This window comes from Pteronotus mesoamericanus, unplaced genomic scaffold, assembly GCF_021234165.1.
Source record: "Pteronotus mesoamericanus isolate MK-2021 breed Mesoamerican mustached bat unplaced genomic scaffold, CSHL_Meso_final scaffold_21, whole genome shotgun sequence".
Lineage (NCBI taxonomy): Eukaryota > Metazoa > Chordata > Mammalia > Chiroptera > Mormoopidae > Pteronotus > Pteronotus mesoamericanus.
In genome coordinates this window covers 2,448,619-2,472,233 of record NW_026555310.1, presented here as the reverse complement: position 1 = coordinate 2,472,233, position 23,615 = coordinate 2,448,619, and the positions used below count along the sequence as shown (strand labels likewise).

Here is a 23,615-nt window from a genome sequence, read left to right as displayed (position 1 = left end):
CCTTGAGGAGTGCAAAGTGGAGCTGGGCAAACAAAAGGCTGGCCTGTCCGCAAGAAACCATGAGGGACCAAGGTCCAGCAGAGTGAGCCATGCTTTGTCGCCAGAGAGGAGAGGTACACTGTGGGTTATAGAGAAAGAGGACAGGCAGGAGAAGGGGCTTCCTGGAGGTGGCGGGCACCACATTGATAAGTAAGGAGGAGTGGAAAGTAGACGGGCAGAGGATGGGGGCATGGAGTGGTGTTGGGGGCACCATGAGTAAGGGCTTGAAGAGTCATCTGCCTTTAGTCCATGAGTACTTCCCTCTCCAGAAGTAGCGCAGGGGCTATTTTTGGAGGGGACCTAGGGATCATGGAAGTGGGGACACTGATTTAATCATGAAAATACCTCCTCTGTCCCCACATTTGGAATCATGTCAAATATGTATATACAGGGTCTGGCAGCAGTAAGGCCTGCTTGAGTGTGGTTGGTAGGATAGTAATATGGGTGTGATAATTTATACTTTAAATTGGAACATTTCACCTAAAATGTTATATGGTGTGCTTGGGTGTGATATTGTTATGTTACAGAACTACATGCTTATGATTTTGTCATAAAAGATTTTTATAATTAAAAAAAGGATATTATTTGTGCCAGATCCTGCCTGTATATATAGCATCTCTGGTTCCCGAGCCTCTGGTAGGGGCCAGGTGACACCTCCACACCTCCACACCAAGGGCCTGCAGACAGCATTCCTGCACCGAGCTCAGAAGTGAGCCTGGCGGCAGCTGCCACACCTCCAGCCCTGTCCTGAAAGAGAGGTGGGGTGGGTGAGGGGAGGAGGACACGAAAGAAGGGAAGTGGCCCGCCCCTGGACGCAGGTGGTGGGGATGAATCAAGACTCAAAGGTCTGGAATCCTAGCCCTCCTGTTAAACGTTATTTCCCTTTCTGTAATAGCAGCTTCAAATGGCCCAGTCCCAGATTCCTAAAGAGAGATCACGGGACAGAAGTCAAAAAGCTCAGCCAACACCCCCACAAGAACAGTCCTAGGAAGGCCATTGCCTCCATCCCCCGCCCTCTGAGACATTCTCCCAGACCCCAGGAATCAGCATGGGGGCTCTCATACAGTCCAGGGGGCTCTTTCCCACCCCTACCCTGGCTTCTGGGGCAGAAGAGGAAGAGAGGGGAGGGATGGAGGTCACTGAGGCCTGAGTCTGGGGGTCACAAAAAGAGAAAGGAGATACTCTGGGGCGCCACTTGTGAGTGAGCTGAGCTTCTGGGATGTCCCCACAGATCCAATGAGTTCATTCTAAACCATCCCCTTTGCTTTTGAACTTCTGGCCTCTGCTCCTCCATTCCCCACTCCCACCTTCCTTGGCTGGGCCGAGGTGACAGCATGAAGAAGGCAGGTGGCACTCTACGAACCGAGTTCTTCCCTGGAAACAGAACAGTTCATCTTGTCCTCTGCTATCTGGAAGGCAGGGAAGGCTTTGAGGTCTAAGTTCCACTGTGGACAAAACCCCTGGCCAGGTGTAGACACAAGGTCCAAGAATCCCAGCCTGGGAGATAAGGGACAATGTCTCTCCTGCGCCCTCAGTCCCGCCCATCCTGGAACTTCCCTCAAGGTACTTCTGGGCCTGCTGGGACAGTGGCAACAGTGACAAGAGAGCATGGGACCCTCACTTCTCTACCATGAACACCAATCTACACTTTGCTTCCAGAATTACCTTTAAATCCACATCTGTCCCCTAATCACCACTCCCCCACCTTCACTATAAGCACCTCTGATGTCTTCTCATTGTTGAAAGTATAAAATCTGCTTTCTTTGTTCCTGGATTCCATCTCTCCTACCACCCCCATATTTGTCTCCCTACTTAACACTCCAATCTCTTCCTTTTGAAAACCCTCTGCTCCACCTGAACTGATCTCTAACAACATTTCCCAAACTGCCTCCTGCCCATTCCTCTATTTACCCCTACTCCTCTATCTCCTCCATCACACACTTTCCTCAAGGCTTGGCATAATGATACCTCCTCCCTGAAGCCTTCCCCATAACTCTAACTAGCACCCACTGCTGATGCCCTCTCCTTCTCTGGACACCCACACAACTGAAGTTGTTTTTTTAGTACACAGGGTGCCTGGTCCCCTATGTCAATGGCTTTGATTATTGAATGGACATGGTATTGGTCCATTCGTAGCACCTGCTCTACCATCCTAGAAGGGACAGAGCAGAGAAGACCATAGCAGGAGTCAATAACCCCCACCCAGAACCTGAGATGTCCATGTAATGATTAAAATCAGAGGCTTCCCTCCAGGCTCAGAAGCCCAGGCCCTGTAAAAAATGAAGGAGACATAAGGGATGCAAAGAGAGACCCAAATCTGGAGGCTAAGGGAGGGAACACAGAAAGAATAAGGGAGGCAAGTTCCTGCCTGGGAGGAGGATAAACTGCAGGGACTAAAGAGGACTGAAACTAGTTCCTGGGAAAGAATGTGATGTTCATCCTGGAAGAAAATGGAAGCTCTGCAAAAGAGTTGTCCTAATCTTATCTGATATTTACATTCCAGAAGTCCCAGCTGCTTCTTCTCATCCTAATTAGGAAATACCTGAGGATCCCTGCTACGTGCAGGGAGAAAGGAATCCAATGCCTCTCCTGACCTCTAGCCCAGTCCTGCTCCCCTCACCTCTGACCTCTGGGCTTGCTGTGTGGATGGGCTGATGGGAATAGGGGCTCTGTCTGCATTTTTGTTTCTTTGTCTACATTGGGTTGATCTTTTAAGCTAGTTCGCTTGGCAGATAATGGAAGAGGGTCTGGGAACTGTCAGGACTCTACTCCTGCAGGGGAAAAAACAAATTAGAGATCACCCCTAAAAGAAATAGCCGATTTTCTTTCAGTCTGCCACCACCCCCCCCCCCCGCCATTGTCCTTACTCTACCACCATGATATCAACTATGCTGACATTTCATATCCACTTCTTCCACTCATCTACCCAGCTGTCCATTCAGAATTACTTATTAGGGTCTACTATTGGGTTGGCCAAAAAGTTCATTTGTTTTTTTCCGTAACATGGATCTAGTACCGCTTAGTTGTCTTTAACTTCATTTGAAACAATTTTGTTAGATTTATGACAGCTGTTATATCAGCATGCACTTAAAAAAAATTATCAAAATTGGTGAATTTTTTATAGCTGTTTTAATATTAAAGATGGAAGAAAATAAGCCCATTTTAGCAATTATGCTTTATTATTTCAAGAAAGGTAAAAATGCAACTGAAACCCCCAAAAAATATTTGTGCAGTGTATGGAGACTGTGCTGCTACTGATCAAACATGTCAAAAGTAGTTTTCAAAGTTTCATGCTGTAGATTTCTTCCTGAATGACGCTCCATGGTCAGGTAGACCAGTTGAAGTTGATAGCAATCAGATCAAATCGAGACATTAATCGAGAACAATCAGCATAATACCACATGGGAGATAGTCAACATACTCAAAATATTCAAATCAATAATGTTATTGGAGAATATGAAAAATGTGTCTTATATTTTATGGAAAGAATCATACAGACTTTTTGGCCAAGCCAATATATATGCCAGACACAGTACAGACACTTCTGTGTGAGTCCCTGTTCTCAACAATATGTGATAGAAGTTTAGGATCCAGCTAGAAACATGCTGTGAGTGAGTAGAGACAGAGTTTTGTCTTGTAGATGTCCCAGAGGAAATGACATCTGAGCTGGTCCTTAAAGGATTCATACAAGGTGAGCATCTCAGGCAGAGGGAAAAGCCGGAGCAAAGAACTGGACACCATAAGTTGACCTTCCTCTTTCTCCTACATCAGATTTCTCTCTCACTTTGCTAGGTGCTTCCTGTTAGCATTCAAACTTGTATTGCCCATGTTCAAACAAGTTCTCTGGGCCACCTTCCCCAGAAGCAAATTCCCTGAGCAATCTGTCCCTTTTCACAGGGTCTCCCTTTCTTTATCCCTGTCAATTCCTCAGCCCATTCCAGGCAGGCTTGGGCTCCCATTGTCACAGGGAAACTGCGCTAGTAGTTCCCAGAGACTCCTACACCACCTCTCAGCTTCCAACAGCCGAAGGCTCCCTCCTTGAAACACTCTCTCCCTGGCCCCCTTGACACCACACTTTAGGTTTTCCTCAAGATATACCTTCTCAATCTCTTCCCCAGTTCACTTCTTTTATCTAATCTATAAACAACAATGTTTCTAGCTGACCTATAAACATTGATGTTTCTTGGTCTGGGTCCAAGACCCTCTTATTACTGTGTACTATATCCTCACCATGTCTCTGACCTATTCAGAATCCTTCCACGGTTTTGGAAATGCCCAAACTTCATGGTCAGGCTCCTGACTCTCTCCAGCCCCAGCTTTTCCAGTCTCCTCCCTGTTGACCGGTCTGCAGCCCCACTGGGCTTCCCCTGATTCTTCTAACCAGCCAGTTTTCCATCCCCAGGACTTGGGAATGTGGTCCTCTTTACCAGTCAGGCTTGATACATCCACTCCACACACACATTGCCCCTCACTTAGCTCCCTCCCTTCTCATTCACAGGGATCTTTCCCTTACCTTCCCAGGTTCTGGCTAAATGCTTTGATACCCAGAAGATGTTCAGTGAATATGGGAGAAGGAAGGGAGGACAGAGGGAGGGAAGGAAAAGACATGGTGAGAGGCTGAGGCTTAGAGCAAGCAAGGAAGGGCTGAGGGATGAGCCTGGAGATGTACTTTGAGCTGCCCCTTTAACATTTAGTTTCAAGTTCTGCACCTGTTTGAGTTATTGTTTTGTTTCTCGGACTTCATTGGTATAATATTCCGTTTTACTGAATGGCAGCTGATGGTGTTGACTCTCCAGCTGGCACTAAGAAAGCAACACCACTCTTAATCTTCCTCTGCCCCCTGGTGGCCTTCTGTGTGCAGGCGCCTGTTCCTGCCTAACCCAGCACGGCTATGCTGTGCCTTGATTTTCCGCCTTACAGCACTACCATCTAGCCAAAGCTGCTAATAGTTGGCTTCTCCAACTGCATTCGCCTCCAATTTCCTTCCAATGTTCCCAGTGGACAGAGTTCAGAGACTCACGATCTCTTGGAGTGCATGCAACATTATAGGGGACTAAAGGCCCACCCAGGGCTTTATCCCATATTTGAAGATCATTCTGGAGAGCCATGCTAGAGGTGTGGATAAAGGCACAGGACTATGGTCCAGCAGTCAAGGAATGACAGTATGAATGTCAGAAGTGGGGCCCCCCAAGCTGTGACATCTCCTTAGTACCCAAACTATCCCAACTTTCCTGGTCCTTCCCCATTATGGTCCTCCCCATACACACCACACCTCTCACACTCCTTCACCCTGCACAGAAAGTCAGTAGGAAAAGCACTCCTACTGGGTGCTTTTCCAGATTAGCTCAATCCTATTAACACAATGTTTCATCTTTGCCCATCTGACTCTCACCACCCTTTTAAAAAGAAGTGTTGCTGTTTGTCCTTACTATAACAGCAGGGTATGTAAATTGTTGATAATTAGACAACACAGATGAGCAGAAATAATAAAATGTTTAAAACCTGCAGAATATCACCACCTAGAGATAACCATTGTTAACACCTTGATGTATGTTCTTCAAGATATTTCAACATGCACCTGTTTCTGTCTCACCAAAGTGAGATTGAATTGTATCCATTGTTTTGTAATCTCCTCTTCCCACAGAACACATATAATGGGAATTTCTTTCCTTGTCTACACAGATTCTAATAATACTATTTTTAAGAATTCAGTAATATTCCTTTAACGCACGAATATAGCGTAACTTATTTAACCAGGCCCCTCGTTTTGGACATTTACATTACTTTTACTTTTCTGATGTCATAAAGTGAACTGCAACAAACATCCCTGGGGCCATTTTTAAAGTAATGTGAATTGTAAATGCTCCTGTGGAAGGCCTGTTACCCTGTTAACCTGTGAGGACCCCGGAGATAGACCCACTCACCCTTCTTACCCTGATGCAGAGCCACATTTCCAATCATGACAGTCCTCTTCCTTTCTCAACTCTCCCCTCTGTAAGCACTGGGGGAAGTAGACTCCTCATCTAACTCCCACCCACCTCAGCTCTCAGCTTCCCCGGGGCTTCCATGATTCTTACTCTTTTCTTACATTGGATATAAGTCAGTATCCATCTATAATTTAGTTTCAAAGTAAGGTGATATTTTTACCCTGCTGTTTAGGTCCTTTATAATAATACCTAATATTTGTATAATGTTTTGCAGTTAACAACAGTTTTATATGGAGCTACCAGTCACTCTTTGAGTGCTTACTGTGTGCCAGGTACTGTGCTTAGAATTTGAACTAATTTGTTCCTAAGCTTCCCAAAATAAGTAGATATTAGTGGCCCCATGTTATGGAAGAGGAAACTGGGGTTTACATCAAGGCCAAATGGCATAGTGGAAAGAGCTTTGGATTCAGCCCAGACCTAAGTTTGAATTGTTTATTGGTCAAGTTACACAAGCTCTCAGCCCACCCCATGGATATATCCCAAACAGGAACATTGAACATGAATGCCCTTAGCCAGGGCATGCGCTCCTTGGTCTTTGCAATCTGTACCACTCCCTGTAACTGTGACTTACACCACTTCCCATGTTTGCCTCTCTGAACCCTGACAACATTTGAATTTGAGACTCCTGAAAGTATTATCCCATTTGATCTTTAACAAGGACCTTGGAAGAAAGTCAGGACTGTGGGAGTACATTTTCTGTAGGGAACTTAAAAACTATCAGTAAAACTGATTAAAGGTCTGTTTTTATTATCTTCAGGCGTGGGCAATTCTAAACAAGGTCAGTGATAAAATACCCCATGAGAACATCTTTTGTTGGTATGAGTTGTAAACAATTGCTGTAATTACTGCTGGGTTTTAATAATAAATGGGGAAGCTTCAAATTAATATACTTTCATTACTTATCTTTTAATAAACATAGTATTCTATATGGAGCGAATACCCAGTGTTTTCCACTATACTCATTCATTCTGAGAAAAGTCTGTAACAGTTCAGAATTGTCCAAGCACTCACCCAGCCAGCTATTGTGATAGTACATATTCCTGGCTTTAAACACTAGATGAGAAATACGCAACTACACACACAGTGATTCTAAAACGAACAGGAGTTACTCCAATTCTGCCATTCTATGAGGACAGTTAGAATTTTCATTTGTTTGAAATTTAAAATAATGACAATGGAAAGTGCAAGTATAATATTTTTGCTTGGCAATGCAAATTTTAGTTCATACATGAAATGTTTTACAGGTTTTGAATAATATCTTTTAAGTTAAATAATATCTTTAAATTGTTAATTGTTCTACAGCTGAAAAGTGAATCAAGAAAGTAATTATTCTTTCTAAAAATAATTTTGTCCTTTTGAGGTAGAAGTGTCAAATATTCTAGGTATACCAGTGGAGAAAGATGAATTTTATTTTTTTAGATATATTTATTAGAATTATTATGGATTTATCACTTATTTCTTGGTTAATTAGTATTGCTTTTGAATGAATAATCTTTGCCCTATGATTACTGCGTCAGGGTTCTCCAGAGAAACAGAACCAATAGCATGTATAGATTTAGTCAGGGAATGGGTTCACATAATTACGGAGGCCAAAGAGTCCCATGATCTGCCGTCTGCAAGCTGGAGAACCAGGGAAGCCATTTGTATAATTCAGTCCAAGTCCAAGGCCTGGAAATCAGTACCTAAGGCTCTAAGTCCTGGTCTGAATCCAAAGGCCCAAGAATCAGGAGCGCCCATGTCTGGGGGCAGGAGAAGATGGGTGCTTCAGCTCAAGAAGAGAGGGTGAATTTGCCCTTCCTTTGCTTCTCTGTTATATGTAGGCCTTCAACAGCATGGATGATGCCCACCTGCAGTGGTGAGGACGATTGTGACTCAGTCTACTGATTCAAATGTTCACCTTCCAGAAACACCCTCACAGACACACCCAGAAATAATGTTTCACCAGCTACTTAGGTATCTCTTAACCCAATTAACATGCAAAGTTAATCATCACTATTATAAAGTTGAATAGTACAAAAGATATACAATGAAAAGTAAGTCTTCCTCCTAGCCCAGATGCCCAGGCCCCATACCTCACTCCAGATGCAATCATTATTTACACATTAATTTTTTTTTTAAGATTTTATTCATATTCAAGGAGAGGGGGAGGGAGAGAAAGTGAGGGAGAGAAACATCGATGTGTGAGAGAAACATTGATTGGTTGCCTCTTGCACACCCCCAACTGGGGACCTGGCCAGCAACCCAGGCATGGGCCCTGCCTGGAATCGAACCAGCAGTCTTTTAGTTTGCAGGCCGGCACTCAATCCACTGAACCACACCAGCCAGGGCATACACATTTTTAAACGTATAAGTAGATATAATTTTAATCTCACTGAGGACACTGAGACTTAGAGGTTGAGTGACTACCTGAGATCACACAGCTGATGGAGCTAACAGACTGAACTAGATCTTTTCCTGGACACCATACTGCCCTCCTGACAATAATCCTGAGTTCATGTGTATATCTTGGGTTTGCATCTTGGACTGAAGATTCTTGGGGAAAAAAGGGCTGCACATGGCACCTGCGTGGGGCAGTACCTAGCACTAGGCCACTAGGTACTATAGCAGAAAGCCTGAGATGTTTGTGTGGTGTTGGACAAATCTCTTGGTTTCCCCATCTGTCCTTTTAACTCACTAGGTTGGGACTCAGGCTAAGTAGAAAGATATCTATGTTGGGACTCAAACAAGCTAAGCAGAAAGATGTCTGAAACGTATCATACAGATTCAAGGAAGGAAAGGGAAAATATTATGAAAGGGTTAACTTTGTACTTTGAGCACACATACCTGTGTTCAGGTGTAAACTTCCTCGAAGAGTCTTACTTGTTCACTGCCTCCCTTCTTTTAAAGAGGGTTGGGTCTACTTATCTACAAGTGCCTAGCTCAGTGCAGATAATGAGCCTATCAAAGGGGCTGCATGAACACCAAAAGGTTTGAGGCCAAACCACATACCCAGGTAGTAAAACTTCCTCCAAAGAGTACCACAGGCATCCCTGCCAGCTAGGGTGCAGGACAGCTGGGCCAGGAAATTCAGTTATGAGGGGCAGCCTATATCCCCAAAGAAACACTTGTCCCACTCCTCTGGATGACAGTCTATCACTGCACAGACAGTACTGTATTAGTTTATCCATCACTGCATAGCAAACACCCCAAGGCTTAGAGGCTTAAAACACTAACCATTTACTCATAAACATGCAGCCTTCAAATGGGCAGTTCTTCTGCTGGTCTCACTTGAATTTGTTCATGTAGCTGCAGTCACCTGGACCATCCTGGTCCAGGATGGCCTCATTCACAACCAGGGTGGATGGCTGGAGCTGTCAGCCAGGATGCTTAGGTTCTCCTCCACGTGGCTCTCCAGCAGAATAACCTAAGTTTCATACTTGGTAATAGCAGGTCCCAAGAGAGTGAAAGTGGAAGCAGCAGGGCCTCTGGAAGTCTAGGCTCCAGAAGCCACACACTGTCACTTCTGACATATGTATTGGCCAAAGCAAGTCACAAGGCATTTCCAGATTCAAGGAGTAAGAAAATAAGACTACTTCTTGATGAAAAAGATGCAAAATGTATGTTCATGGTTTTCAATATCCCACACACTTTATAATCTACCATTCAGTAGTTCTCATCAATCAACCAGCCCACACCGATTAAACACCTAATATGCACTAGGTATTGTGCTAGATGCTGAGGAATAAAAGAACTCTAAGACCCAGTCTGTACGGGAAAATTTGTGAAAGACTTTGAAAGGAGCAAAAGATTCCTGAATGCTTTTTCAACAGATTTGAATTCTGGGCTTTGTCCAGGGTCTCTGCAGGGATCTGTGCCTTTGACATTTCCTAACTTTATAAAAAAAAGTTTTTTCTAAAGACTCTCATTAGGACTTCAACATCTTATTTTTAGATATACCAAGAAGATAATCAATGTGTTCAACATAACCGTCGATTGTATTTGACTAGACTCAATTATAGCTTTGTAGATTGGAAAAACTGACATTAATGCAAATGACTTTTTTCCATAGAAATGCAGATGAACTTTGTCCAGTGAGATAAAATTGGTTTCTGCCCCGTCGAAAAGATGATTCCAAATATTACATTTTCATACCTATAGGATATTAATCAGTTTTGTACCTATTGGCAAATTCATTTCAGCATTCCTGATAGCCTATAAATATCTGCTCTTCAGATTCTTCTTTCAGTTGGTTTTTAACAAATTGCAGGCTTCCTCCTTTATTAGTGAATTAAATAAAATCTTTGATATATGTTCACTACATATTTGTATGTCATTATTTTACTTTTTAGAAAATTATCCTATAACATAGTTGCCTCAGCTGTAAATGGTAATAATAACAGTATCTTCCCATGGAGTTTTTGGGTGGATAAAATTAGATAAAATATACAGATATATTACCATAGTACCAAGCTCATAACAAATACTTAATAAATATTATCTACTTTGCTGTTATTAATATCATTCAAAAATGGGGTCAACAGATAAGGTTGGAGAAGCAAGTTGAAGGCAGATTATGAAGTGCTTTTAATGCTAGGTAGAAGGGACTTGGAAAGAGATGGAATGTGTATTAGTAAACATTCTCCAAAGAAAGAGAATCAATAGGATATACGGAGATATATGACAAGATTTATTATAGGAATTGGCTCATGCAATTATGGAGACTGACAAGTCCCATGATCTGCCACTCGCAAGCTGGAGAACCAGGAAAGCCAGTAATATAATTCAGTCCAAGTCAAAAGGCCCAAGAACCAGAAGCACCATTGTCCAAGATCAAGAGCAGATAGATGTCTCAGCACAAGCAGAGTGAATTCGTCCCTCCTCTGCCTTGTTCTATTCAAGCCCTCAGCGAACTAAACATTTGTGAATGCAATACTTTATATTCAGCCTACCAATTCAAAGGCTAATCTTTTCCACAGATACCCTCACAGCAACACCCAGAAATCATGTCTTACCAGCTACCTGGGCATCACTTCACAGTGAAGTTGACATATAAAGTTAACCATCCACAGAACCCTGTTATAGGAAATTTGATCCAGGTGCTGCGCGCTGGGTAGACCCAGTGGAGAGGAAGCAAAGTGGAACAATTCCTGAAGAAGTCCAGAAGGGATTTTAGTTAACCAAACTATGCAAACTATGGTTGCATAGATTGCAACCATCACAATCAATTTTAAAGCATTTCCATCACCCCCAAAAGAAACCTCATACCATTTAGCAGTTAACCCTCATCCCTTCCATCCCCCAGCCGTAGGCAGCCACTGATACACTCTCTTTATAGATTTGGCTATTCTGATCATTTCATAAAAATGTAATTATGCAATATGTCATGGTCTTTTGTGACTGGTTTCTCTCATTTAGCAAAATGTTTTCAAGGTTCATCCATGTCATAGCATGTATCAATACTTCATTCTTTTTTATTGCCAAATAATATTTTCTCTGGATACAAAATTCCAGGATGCTTACACCTTAGAGCAATTTTTTTCTTCTTCTGGCACTTAAAAAATCTTGTTCCTCTATCTTCTGGCCTCCATAGTTTATAGTAAGCCCATGGCCATTCAAATTATTGGTCTCCTGTATGTGACTTCACTTTTTTCTGAATGCTTTTGAGATTTTCTTGTTGTCCTTGGTTTTTAGTATTCTATGACAAGCACATATTTTCTTCATATTTATACTTTTTAGGGTTTGTTGATCTTCTTGATTCTTAGCCAGATGTGGGCAGCTTAGAGGTATTATTTCTTCAGCTATTATTCTACCTCATCTCTCTTTTTCCTCTCCTTTTGAGATTTCAGTAAGATGTGCCTTTTTGTATTGTCCACAGGTCCCTAAGGCTCTGTTCACTTTTTTCCCTCTCTTCTTCAGTTTTGATCATTTCTATTGATTGACCTTCAAGTCAACCTTAATTCTGTTCTTAATCCTATCTCATATTTATTTCACATATTTTAATTCTAAAATTTCCATTTGGTTCTTTTTATATTGTCTATTTCTCTGCTGAGATTTCCTACCTTTCCATTCATTACAATAATATTTTACTTTACTTCAATAAGCAGAGTTACAATAGCTGCATTCAAGTCCTTGTCTGATCATTTCAACATCTGGATCATCTCAGGGTTGGCCTGTTGATTCTCTTGTTCCTGGAAAAGGGGTCACATTTTCCACGTTCTTCATATGTTGAGTAATGTTTTATTGTATCCTGTACATTGAGAATGTTATATCGTGGAGTCTCTAGATTCTGCTATCTCTGCGGTAGGCAGAATGATGGCCCAAAGATGTCCATATCTGAATCCCCGGAACATGTATGTTATGTTACATGGCAAAGGGGAATTAAACCTACAGATGGAATTAAGGTTGTTAACCAGATGACCTTAAAATTGGAAGACTATACAGGATTATCAGGTGGACCCAATGTATTACAGGGGTCCCTAAGAGTGAAAGAAAGTGGGGGGGAGGAGAGTATAAGGGGGCTAAATGGAAATGGAAAAAAATACAATAAAAATGCCAAAAAAAAGTAAAAGAGGGAGGCAGAAGAAAAGTGAAAGTCAGAGTGATCAATGTTAAGACGCATTCAATCTGAAATTTCTGGCTTTGAAAATGGAGGAAGGGGGACAAGTCAAGGAATGTGTATATAAAAGCTGGGAAAGACAAGGAAACAGATTCACCCCCAGGTCTTCCAGTCCGGTCCTTTGTTCAATGAAACCCATTTCAGACTTCTGACCTCCAGAGCTGTGAAGAGAATTTGTGTGTTTTTTAATATATATTTTATTGATTATGCTATTACAGTTGTCCCATTTTTTTCTCCCTTTTATTCCCATCCACTGCCCCTCCCCCAAGCATTTCCCCCCACCCTTAGTTCATGTCCATGGGTTGTATATATAAGTTCTTCGGCTTCTCCATATTCCTATACTATTCTTAACCTTCTCCTGCCTATTTTGTACCTACTATTTATGCTGCTTATTCCCTGTACCTTTTCCCCTATTCTTCCCACTCCCCCTCCCATTTTATTGTTCATAGTTTTTGATCTTCTTTTTCTTAGGTAAGTCCCTTTAACACTTCATACAACAAGGGCTTGGTGATAATGAACTCCTTTACCTTGACCTTATCTGGGAAGCATTTTATCTGCCCTTCCATTCTAAATGATAGCTTTGCTGGAGAGAGTAATCTTCGATGTAGGTGCTTGTCTTTCATGACTTTGAATTCTTCTTGCCAGCTTCTTCTTGCCCACAAGGTTTCTTGTGAGGAATCAGCTGATAGTCTTATGGGAACTCCTTTATAGGTAACTGTCTCCTTATCTTTAATCTTGGGTAACTTAATTATGATGTGCTTTGGTGCTTCCTTGGGTCCAGTTTCTTTGGGACTCTCTGAGCTTCCTGGATCTCCTGGAAGTCCATTTCCTTCGCCAGACTGGGGAAGTTGTCCTTCATTATTTTTTCAAATAAGTTCGCAATTTCTTGCTCTTCCTCTTCGCCTTCTGGCACCCCTATGATTCAGATATCGGATTGTTTAAAGTTGTCCCGGAGGTTCCGAAGCCCCTCCTCATTTTTCTGAATTCTTGTTTCTTCATTCTGTTCTGGTTGAATGTTTATCTCTTCCTTCTGCTCCAAATTGTTTATTTGAGTCCAGGTTTCCTTCCCTTTACTGTTGGTTTCCTGTATATTTTTCTTTATTTCACTTAGCATACCCTTCACTTTTTCCTCCATTTTGTGACCATACTCAACCAATTCAGTAAGCATCCAGATTACCAGTGTTTTGAACTGTGCATCTCACAGGTTGGCTATCTGTTCATGGCTTAGTTCTATTTTTGGAGCTTTGATCTATTCTTTCATTTGGGCCATATTTCTTTGTGTCAGCATGCCTGTTACATTGGAAGGGGCAGAACTTTTGGTATTCCAAATTTGTGTTTTTAAACCACTTAGTTTGTAGTAATTTGTTACAGCAGGAACAGGAAACTAACATATTCTCCAAAGATGTTTATTTTAGCAAGCAATTAAATTAGTTACACCCAAACTGCAAACTCTCACTTGAGTTTGCACCTCAGATGTTTGATTCTCTTTTTCTTTCCTCACCTGAACTGTTTGCAGAACTCTGGTTCCCTTCTTCCCTGCCCCTGTCCCCACACACACATACTTTGAGAGCAGAGACTTCCCTGGGCAATTCCTTCCTAAAGGCAGAAATGTGGCAGGTTTTCCAGAGAAACTTCAGCCATACTGGGCTGTACTGCCCCACATCAGTACCTTCTTCCAAGTTTCATCCTTCCTCCAAAATCTGCTTGCCTTTCTCCACAGCTTTTGCATAGTTACAGATGTTTGACTTTTTTTTTAAATTTTCATCTGGCATTTATTGTTATCTAGGATAGGGTAGACTTACTGAAAACTTACCATACCAAAAATAGAACTTCTATACAATATTTATATATATTTAAGATTAACCATACACATTCAAAACTCAGTGATTAAAAGAAGTTTATTTTAGAGAAATACACATCGTTAAGGCAGTGGTATACTTTGCTTGGGTTGTATGAACATAAAGCAGAAAACAATGATAATCTATTATTTCAGCTATACAAGCTAAACAAAATAGAAGTAACTGGCACATGAACCATATTCTCTTATTAATGGATTAGCTTAGTTCTGGGTATCTGAAGAATATCTTTGCCAGCTTTACAAGGAAGATCATAATATCCACAATTAGCATCACAGATTCATAAAATGACAAAAAGATCTTTGAAATCATCTAGTTAAATGCTCTCCTTTTACAGATTAGAATTCTAAGGCTCAGAGAAAGAAAAGGGAATGACTTTAGCACCACAAATATATACTGAGCATCAGCAATGTTCCAGGTGCTAATGCATGGAAGATAGAGATAATCAACATGGATTCTGCCCTTGAGGAGTTGGACAAGTGAAGGCAATTCAAGGAGAAAAGTGGCAAATGGCAAAAGAAGATATAAGCACAGTCCTGGTAGGGTTCAGAGAAAGCAGCTCAGAAAAGTCTTCCTAGAAAAGGTGACATTTGAAAAGCCCGTATATTTTTGGCCCATTTGGTAGTGAAGGAAGAAAGTATATTCAAGGCAGAAGGAAGAGCAAAGGGGGGTGGGTAAAAAAAAAAAAAAAAAAGACTAGGTTAGGAAAGCACAGGTGTAGCTGGCTGGAACATAACACCAGACAGGGAGGATAGTAGGAAAAAAATGATTTGGGACTGCACTATACCAGCCTTGAATGTCTGCCTAAGCCATGCAGAATCATGGAAAGTTTGTTAGCAGAGGAATGTGTCCAGACCTATACTTCAGGAAAATAAATCTGGTAGCTACACAATACATGGATTGAAGCAAGGAAAGACTGCAGGCAGGAAGACTCACTAGGAGACTAATGCAATCGTCAGGGTGAAAAATGACAAGGGAAATAATAGGAAAATGGAGAAGAGGATATGAATATAAGACATTGCAAACGTCAGGACTTGGAAAGTGATTTTCAATAACTAATTTCTGACCCACAGAAATTGAGATAATAAATGTTTATTGTTTTAAGACAATTTGTTATACAGCAATCAGTAACTACCAGTTTGTTTCTTCTGGATTTCTTCAGAACGAATGTTACAAAGTGGTTGTCACAGACTTATCTTGAGATTTAAAGTTTTCTTTATTCTTTAAGAGGTCTCTGGGAAACTGGAAAGGACATAAACCCAAGAAAGAGAGTTCTGGGTCTGCTACTCCACCACTTGTTGGCTGTGCGCACTTGCATAAGGTACTTAATGTTTCTGAGCCTGAGTCATTATTTGAAAATAGTATTAATATTAACCTTAGAGCAGGGGTCCCCAACCTCCAGGCCACAGACCGGTACCGGTCTGGGCCTGTTAGGAACTGGGCCTCAGAGCAGGAGGTGAGCTTGAATGTAATGTGCTTGAATCATCCTAGAACCATCCTCCCCAACCTAGTCCGCAGAAAAATTGTCTTCCACAAAACCAGTCCCTGGTGCCAAAAAGTTGGGAACTGCTGCCTTAGAGGACCATTGTGAGGACTGCACAAACTAGTTTTTAAAGTGCCTGTATTACCCTAAAATATATAGGTGCTTAGTAATTGAAAGATTCTTCCTACCCTCTATGTCCCTACCTTATTTGGCTTTTCTCAGAACTTTCTGAAATCTACTGTCTCCAGTGTTAACTGGGACAATGCTTTTTTTTTTTTCTTAATTCTCAGGCTTCCTTCCATTTTAATGATCCAAACCAGGACAAATACAAAATCTCAAGCTCACCCCAGTCCTACTGAATTAGAATATGGCTTTTAAGAAATTCCCAGGTGATTTGTAAGCACATTAAAATATGGGAAGCACTGAACTGGTAGCTACCTCAAACTTAATATGGCCAAAACAGAGCTCGAATACCCTCTCCAAACCTGCTCCACCCTAGGCTTTGCTATCTAAGTAAATGTCATCACCCACATGTTCATGCCAAAAACTTGGGAGTCATCTTTGATAGCTCCCCCTCTGGTGTTCTATGTCTAAGCAAGCACCAAGTCTACTTCCAAAATATTTCTGCATATACCCCTTTCCATGTCTACACTCCCATCTAGACCACCATCTTCTCTCACCAGGATTATAGCAGCTAGGCCTGACTTATCCAGGAGGCACAACAGGCACAGTGCCCAGGCCCCACCATACTTTTAGGAGACCTCAAAAACATTTTAATTTTAAAATTATAAGAAAAAATTCACGTTAAAGGAAATGTCTTAATGTATAATATCAATATATTTGTCTTTATACCAACAATCATAAAACATAATTTTTAATATTGTTTTTATGGAGAAAGGGGCCTATGAATGCAAAAATGTCTAGAGTCCATGAAAAGTCATAATGGAGCCCTGGCAGCAGCAACAACGTTTTAACTGGTTTTTCTCTTCCACTATTGCATCTGTATAATCCACTCTCCATTCAATAGCCTAAGTATTCTTACTGTGGGGGTTTTTTACACATTAAAGTATAACTTCTGTAAGTAAACTGCACAAATCTTAAGGGTACTGTGTAATGAACTGTATACATAAATGTACACTCACGTAACCACCGCCCACATTGATACTAATCTTTCTTAAAATTTTATTTCAAATCATGATATTTCCTCATATAAAATCCTTCCATGCTTTCCCAATTCACTTGGAATAAAATCCAAACAACTAAACGTGGTTTACAAAGTCACACATGATCCAACCTCTACCTATTTTTCACACTTCATCTTATACCCCTCCCTTACCATACTCCAGCTACCAGCCTTCAAATTCTTCAACTTGCCAAGATGTTCCTGCCTTGGAACTTTTAATCTAGCTCTGCATCTTCTGCTTTCTCCTAGAGCTCCTCCTAAAGATATTCACAGGGCTGGCTGTTGTAATTCAGATCTCAGTTTAAAAGTCACTCCCACAGAGGCCTTCCCTGACCAGGCAATCTAAAACTACACCCAATCACTCCTGACCAAGTGGCTCAGTTGGTTGGCGCTTCCACTGGTACACCAAAAGTTTGCAGGTTTGATCTCTGGTCAAGGCCCCCATACAGGAGGCAAATGATTGATATCTCTCTCTCACATATGTGTCTCTCTCTTCCTCTCGCTCTGAAATAATAAACATATCCTTGAGTGAGTTATCAATAAATAAAAATAAAGTTGCACCCAGTCACCTTTTATCAAGATCAACTTACTAACCTAAAGCGCTCTCTTTCCCTTGCTGTACTATACCTCCTTTGGGGAGGTTTTGTTATCTCCTGTACTCAAAAGAGCTAACAACAGTGCCTCACACATGGTACATGACCAATGAAATTTTTCATTGAGTAAATGCTAATATCATAAATAACATATAATAAAATGTAGCACTAGCTGGAGAGGCATGGATAGCACTGGTCTGTGGAATCACGGGCCTGAGTTTGAACTTAGCCAGTAAAATAATGGATTAAATGAGCTGAAAACCCATGGCAATTAAGCGTCCTATATATTTTTACTTTTTTCCTTCTAAACATGCCCAATTGAACCCATCCTTACCCAGGATAGTGGGATTGTTTTGCTTCAACGAAAAGGGATTTAAAAAGAAACTAAAAATATTTGCTTTCAGAAAACCAATTGCGGCACACCAATTCTGAGCTCCAGTCCGCTACCTTCCTCCCGGAGACGCAACCCTAGCCAGCGCGGACCCGCCCCTTCCGCTTACCCCACCGACAGGAAGTCGCAAATCCGGGGACGCCGTCCGGGGCTCTAACCGTGCCCCCTGTCCCCGCGTAGGCCTACGTAAAGCGTCAGCGGTTTCGCGACAGCCCAGGCCCCACCCCTTTGGCCACATGTCGCGCAGGTCTTTCCGCCCGACGCTGCTGTACCAACCTAAAGCAGCGACGCCCCGCCTCCTGTCTCTCTCCTCACCTCCCTGCCCCCTCCCAGTTTCGTGTCTCCTCGCTGGCGCTCCCGCTGTAATCACGTGATTGCTTCATCCGGGTCCTTTGCGTTCTCTCTCCCTCTCCCAACATGGCGGCCTCAGGTGAGTGAGCGGCCGAGTGCGTCCAAGAACCGGGCTCCCAAGCCACTCTCCGAGCCTGATCCACTGATTCACTGGAGTCGGGGAATGGGCGACACTGCTTTCCTTCGGATTTGAGGGCTGCGGCAGGCTGGCGACTTGGCCATGTTAGGTTATCGCCTCGGGATGTTTGGGGGAAGGGGAAGGACACCCTCCCCCTCACACCCTTTTCACCCCATTTGCGCGAGGTTGGAGCGGGGAGTAATGATGGACTGTCTGGAGTCGGAATGAAGAGGAGGCGCAGAAAGATCTGCGAGAGGCGTGAGGCCTTCTCATAGACGTGAAGCACTGTGCCACCGTGAAAGCGTGGAGGAAAGGAGACGGTTGCCGCGCGGAAGGGTGCACACTAGACTAGGTCTTCTAGGCGCGAGGCCGTTGCTGACGGGAGTGGGGGCAGGGGAGTGAAGGGGGGGCAGTTAGAATGCGAGCGCGAGTCGGTGGCGGGGCGGGGGATGGCATCGGTGCGCGTGCGCGGTAGGAGAGCCGAGGGTAGTGGAGACGGGCGCGCCTTAAAAGCACGCGCGAGCGCAGATGGCAAGATTTTACCCGCTTGTGTTGCTTTCTTTTATGTCCTTCCACATCTGCTCTTCCCCTTTTAGAGTGTGTCCTGGCCCTTGTGTTTCAAGGGTATATGTGTTATGTTTGGAGGTTGAAGTAGTAGAGTTGGTGGGGGTGGGAAACCCGCTGTGGAGCGCTGTGCCCACGTGCTGGAGGAGAGGAAGCAAGGGTGAAGACCTAGATTTCTTATCGGCTTTCTTAGGTCAGTCAACACATTTTCACTCAGTGCAAACTATGCTAGGCATGGCTCGTGGTCCTGAAGATAAGTGGTGAACAAGATCACATCCCCTGACAGCTCCCATTTTGGGTGAATTTTTGTAACTCCAATGGTGGAGTTCGGCCTTTTTTTCTTTTTTCTTTTTAAGATAATTGCACAACTATTAAGAGGTGCTTATTCCCAAACAATACAGTTTAACAACTATTTGCATAGCGTTCACGTTGTATTAGGTGTTGTGGGTAACCTAGAAATAATTTAAAGTGTGTGGGAAGATGTGTGTAGGTTATATGCAAATCCTTTGCCATTCTATATAAAGGACTTGAGCATAGAGGATTTTGGTATCCAGGGAGGTCCTGGAACCAACCCTCTGTTCTGTGGCACAACTTTGCATTCTACAAAACATTGAACAGTGTGTATCTCTGGACACTCATTTCTCACCGAGAATTTACATCTCTATTATATAGGAGACTAAGGGTTGTGTGTGTCTTTGGGAAATGTTGAGGGGATTGAGGTGCACTTGAACCGTTCTTTTCACCGATGTAGCACACTAGACAGTTGACCAAGCACTTTTATGTCTCTTGCCTCATTTGATGCTCTGTGAGATAAATGTAGGCAGATGGTGGTATCTTCCAGCTGAAGAAGATGAAGTTATTTATTCAAGGTCACACAGTATGCAGATGGCAGAGCAAGGTCGAAATCTTTGAGACTCCTGACTCTTCTCCATTATCAGCTTGGGAATATCAAAGTTGTCTTCCATGCCGTAAGTGTGGGGTGCTGCTTCATCTGAAGCAAAGTGCTTATTCAGCCTGGATTTGCCATCTTGACAGCTTAGTGTCATGATCAGTGAGAAACCTATACTCCCTTTCTCTGTAACTTTTGTGGAATCTTTTTTGAAGTGGGAGACACATTAGCAATTCATGCCATTCATTTTACAGAGTTGAGTGAAATCGACACTGGTTAACAGGACTTGCTTAGTGATGTTCCATATTACCTCCTTGGAAACCTTCATCTCTTCAATTTCATAAATCTTTTTAGGTTGTATAGTATGTGTAAAGGACACTGCTAGTAGTATCTGAGCACAGGTTACATCTGACGGTCTGCCCTTGAATTTAGGATTTGTCAGAAATTTTTCCCCCACACTTTGAATATTTTCAAATCAGTTGCATTGACTTCATTGAGTAACCAGTATTCCCAGATATCGGTCATTCAATCAACATGGCTATATTAATAAAGCTATAAAATTCTCAGAGTGTATTTTCAGTATACTTCTTGACATTAAATGTGTTTGATACAGGTTAATCTTTGAGACTAAAACACTTTAAAATTGGGTATTGTGTATGTATGCCCACGAAAAGCCTTTCATTTGCATAACACTTTTCAAAGTGATGTTATATGTAGGACCTTGTTCATTTTTGTAGAAAGAGGATGGTGTCCATTGGTAGTTTTTGTGCGATGCTGGACCTTATAGTTAAAAATAGTTTCATTGGTTGCCATTTATGCTGTTTACATAGTACCTGTTTTCAAATCCCAGCCTCTACCATATGTTATTCTGGGAGTCATCTACCCAGAAGCAGAAGGCCAAGACTAAAACTTACAAAAATTCAAGTATAAATACAGAGAGTGGTCAAAGTAAAACAGTGTTTCTAAGTAATACCATTTAAATACATATGTTTGAACAGTTTTGAGATGTAATTCACATACGATATGTGTAGCTTGAGATAGAACACCCTACTACTTGGTATTGGCTCAAAATATCCTAGAATTCGCTTTCATGATAGTGTGGGAAAGAACTTCAGGGTTTGGTTTGTTTTTTTACCAAGTGCTTATTTGTAATTAAGTGCATGTGTATACATTTACAAGTGCACACACCAAAGTCTGTTTCTTAGATGGTCCTAATGGTAGGGAAAAGCCCACAGCAAGGTTATTCTTGAATTTTTACAGCTCCTCTCTCATGGAAAGCTCAAAGTACTTTGTGTAGTGGCTAGCATGGTGTGTATTACGTACTTATTTTTTATTTTTTAATGTAAATGATCAAATTGCGTGTCTGAAGAGGTGAGAAAAAGGCAGTAGGCATTTTCCTCAGATTGTGTCAAGATGAAAAAATTGGGCAGAGACGAGAGACGTTCATATGTAACTGAACATGGGTCGAGGTGGTAGAGCTTATTGGTCTTGACTTAGTTTTTATTCTCTACCATGCTGAACTATAATGCAGTAAAGATGAGGCCTCTCAACATCATGATACTGCGTTGTATGAAACCTCTTTTCATGTCGGGGCTCCAGATAGCAGTATAATTACTATAGTTTTAATTCTGGGGGATTTGGCAGGATTTGCTTCCTAAAAGAAACACCTTATCCATTAGCAGTCATTTATCCTCACCCCTCCCCTCAACATTAATCTACAATTTTTTTGTATTTTTTAAAAGATTTTATTTATTTTTAGAGAGAGGGAAAGGGAGATAGAAAGAGAGGGAGAGAAACATTGATGTGTGAGACATATTTATCAGTCGGCTGCCTATCGCATGCCCCCAGAAGAGGACCTAGCCTGCAACCCAGGCATGTGCTCTGACTGGGAATTGAACTGGCGACCTTTTGGTTCACAGCTGGCAGGCCGGTGCTCAATCTACCAGGCCACACCAGCCAGGACTACAATTTCTTTGTTTTTACCTGTTCTGAACATTTTGTATAAATGGAATCATACAGTATGTGGGCTTTTGTTGTTAGCTTCTTTCATTTAGCATGTTTTCAGGGTTCATCCATATTATAGAATGTATGGGAACTCAGTCCCTAATTGCCAAGTTGTATAGATATCTACATTTTATTTATCCATTCATCAGTTAACACATTCGGATTGTTTCCAGTTTTTTGCCTATTATGAATATTGCTCATAAAATATTATACAGGTTTTTATGACACTTTCTGACTTTCTTAACCTGTAGTTACTGAAACAGAAGAGTTGATAACCTTATAAATAGGACTTAGTCTGGCAAGATCTAAAACTAAGAAACTTAATTTTTGACAAAGCCTCATCTAAATATTAAGAGCTATGTGAGTTCCCCTTCCTAAATAAGAGATACTAGTTTAATAAAGTTGCAAGAGTAGGGCAACATTGTACATCCAATAAGCTTTATTGCCTATAGTTTAAAATGTCCTCTGTTTTGAAATATAGAATTAGCAGCCAATCTATAGATTTTTTTCACCCCAATATCTGCCAATTCGTGCTTTTATTACCAATCCAATTAAGTAATAACAGGAAAACATTCTGAGAAAAATAAAGCCTTTTTTAACATGCTGCAACCTGATAATCCTGAATACTTGGTTTACTGCACTTTTCTGCAAGTGTACTTTATGGAGGGCTAACATTTCCTTTTATTTGTCCTTTTATTTGTCCTTTTATTTATTGATGTGAAAATTAACATTTAGAACAGCGGTTCTTAACCAGGGGTAATTTTTTCTCACCCAGGGAGCATTTGGCAATGTCTGGAGGCATTTTTGGTTGTCACAGTGGGGTAGGGATTTTTCCTACTGGCCACTAATGAGTAAGAAGCTAGAGGTGCTGGTAACCATACTACAATGCACAGGACAGCCCCCTCAACAGAATTACCAAGCCTACAATGTCAGTGGTATAGAAATTGAGAAACTAGCTGAGTTCAGTTGATTGGTTGTGTTTATTTTTGTATCTATCATAACAAGCTCTGCTTGTTAAGGCTACAAATGTATTGTCTCTTGCTTAAGGACTTGAAGGCTTAGTTTTGAAAAATGCTTTACTTTTAAGATCTTTTATTTAACCTATCTGAGTTTATGAAGAGCTTCGCAAGTGTAGTTGGTTCTGTATATCCATGAGTTTGACATTGGCAAATATCACCAGTTGATGACCGAAAAAATATTAGAAGGATAAGGTTACGTTTGCTGATGTGTACTATATAGTTAGGTTTGCAATGGTTGCATCAGCTGACAATGTACAGACCTTATTTTAAAGATTTTATTTATTTTTAGAGAGAAGGGAAGGGAGAAAGAGGAAGAGAAACATCAATGTAAGAAATATATACAGGGTCTAGCACAAGTAATGCCCCTTTTTTATTACAAAATCATAAGCGTGTAGTTCTGTAACAACAATACCACACTCAAGCACACCATATGACATTTTAGGTAAAATATTCAAATTAAAACTAAATTATTACACCCATATTATTACCCCACCAGCCACACTCAAGCAGGTGTTACTTCTACCAGACCCTGTAGATTGGTTG

At 41.6% G+C, this 23,615-nt stretch overlaps 1 protein-coding gene across 2 annotated transcripts in view; it reads left to right on the top strand.

Moving 5' to 3' along the window:
• Positions 1 to 18,430: 18,430 nt before the first annotated feature.
• EIF4B (eukaryotic translation initiation factor 4B) overlaps positions 18,431 to 23,615 on the top strand; it is a 28,067-nt gene continuing 22,882 nt past the window's right edge. The window contains exon 1 of one of the 2 annotated variants that reach the window (XM_054591069.1): positions 18,431 to 18,557. In XM_054591069.1, coding sequence (XP_054447044.1) covers positions 18,545 to 18,557 — 13 coding nt within the window. In that variant the 5' untranslated portion in view covers positions 18,431 to 18,544. The remainder of the gene's footprint in view (positions 18,558 to 23,615) is intronic. The other variant, XM_054591070.1, reaches the window with a different exon arrangement.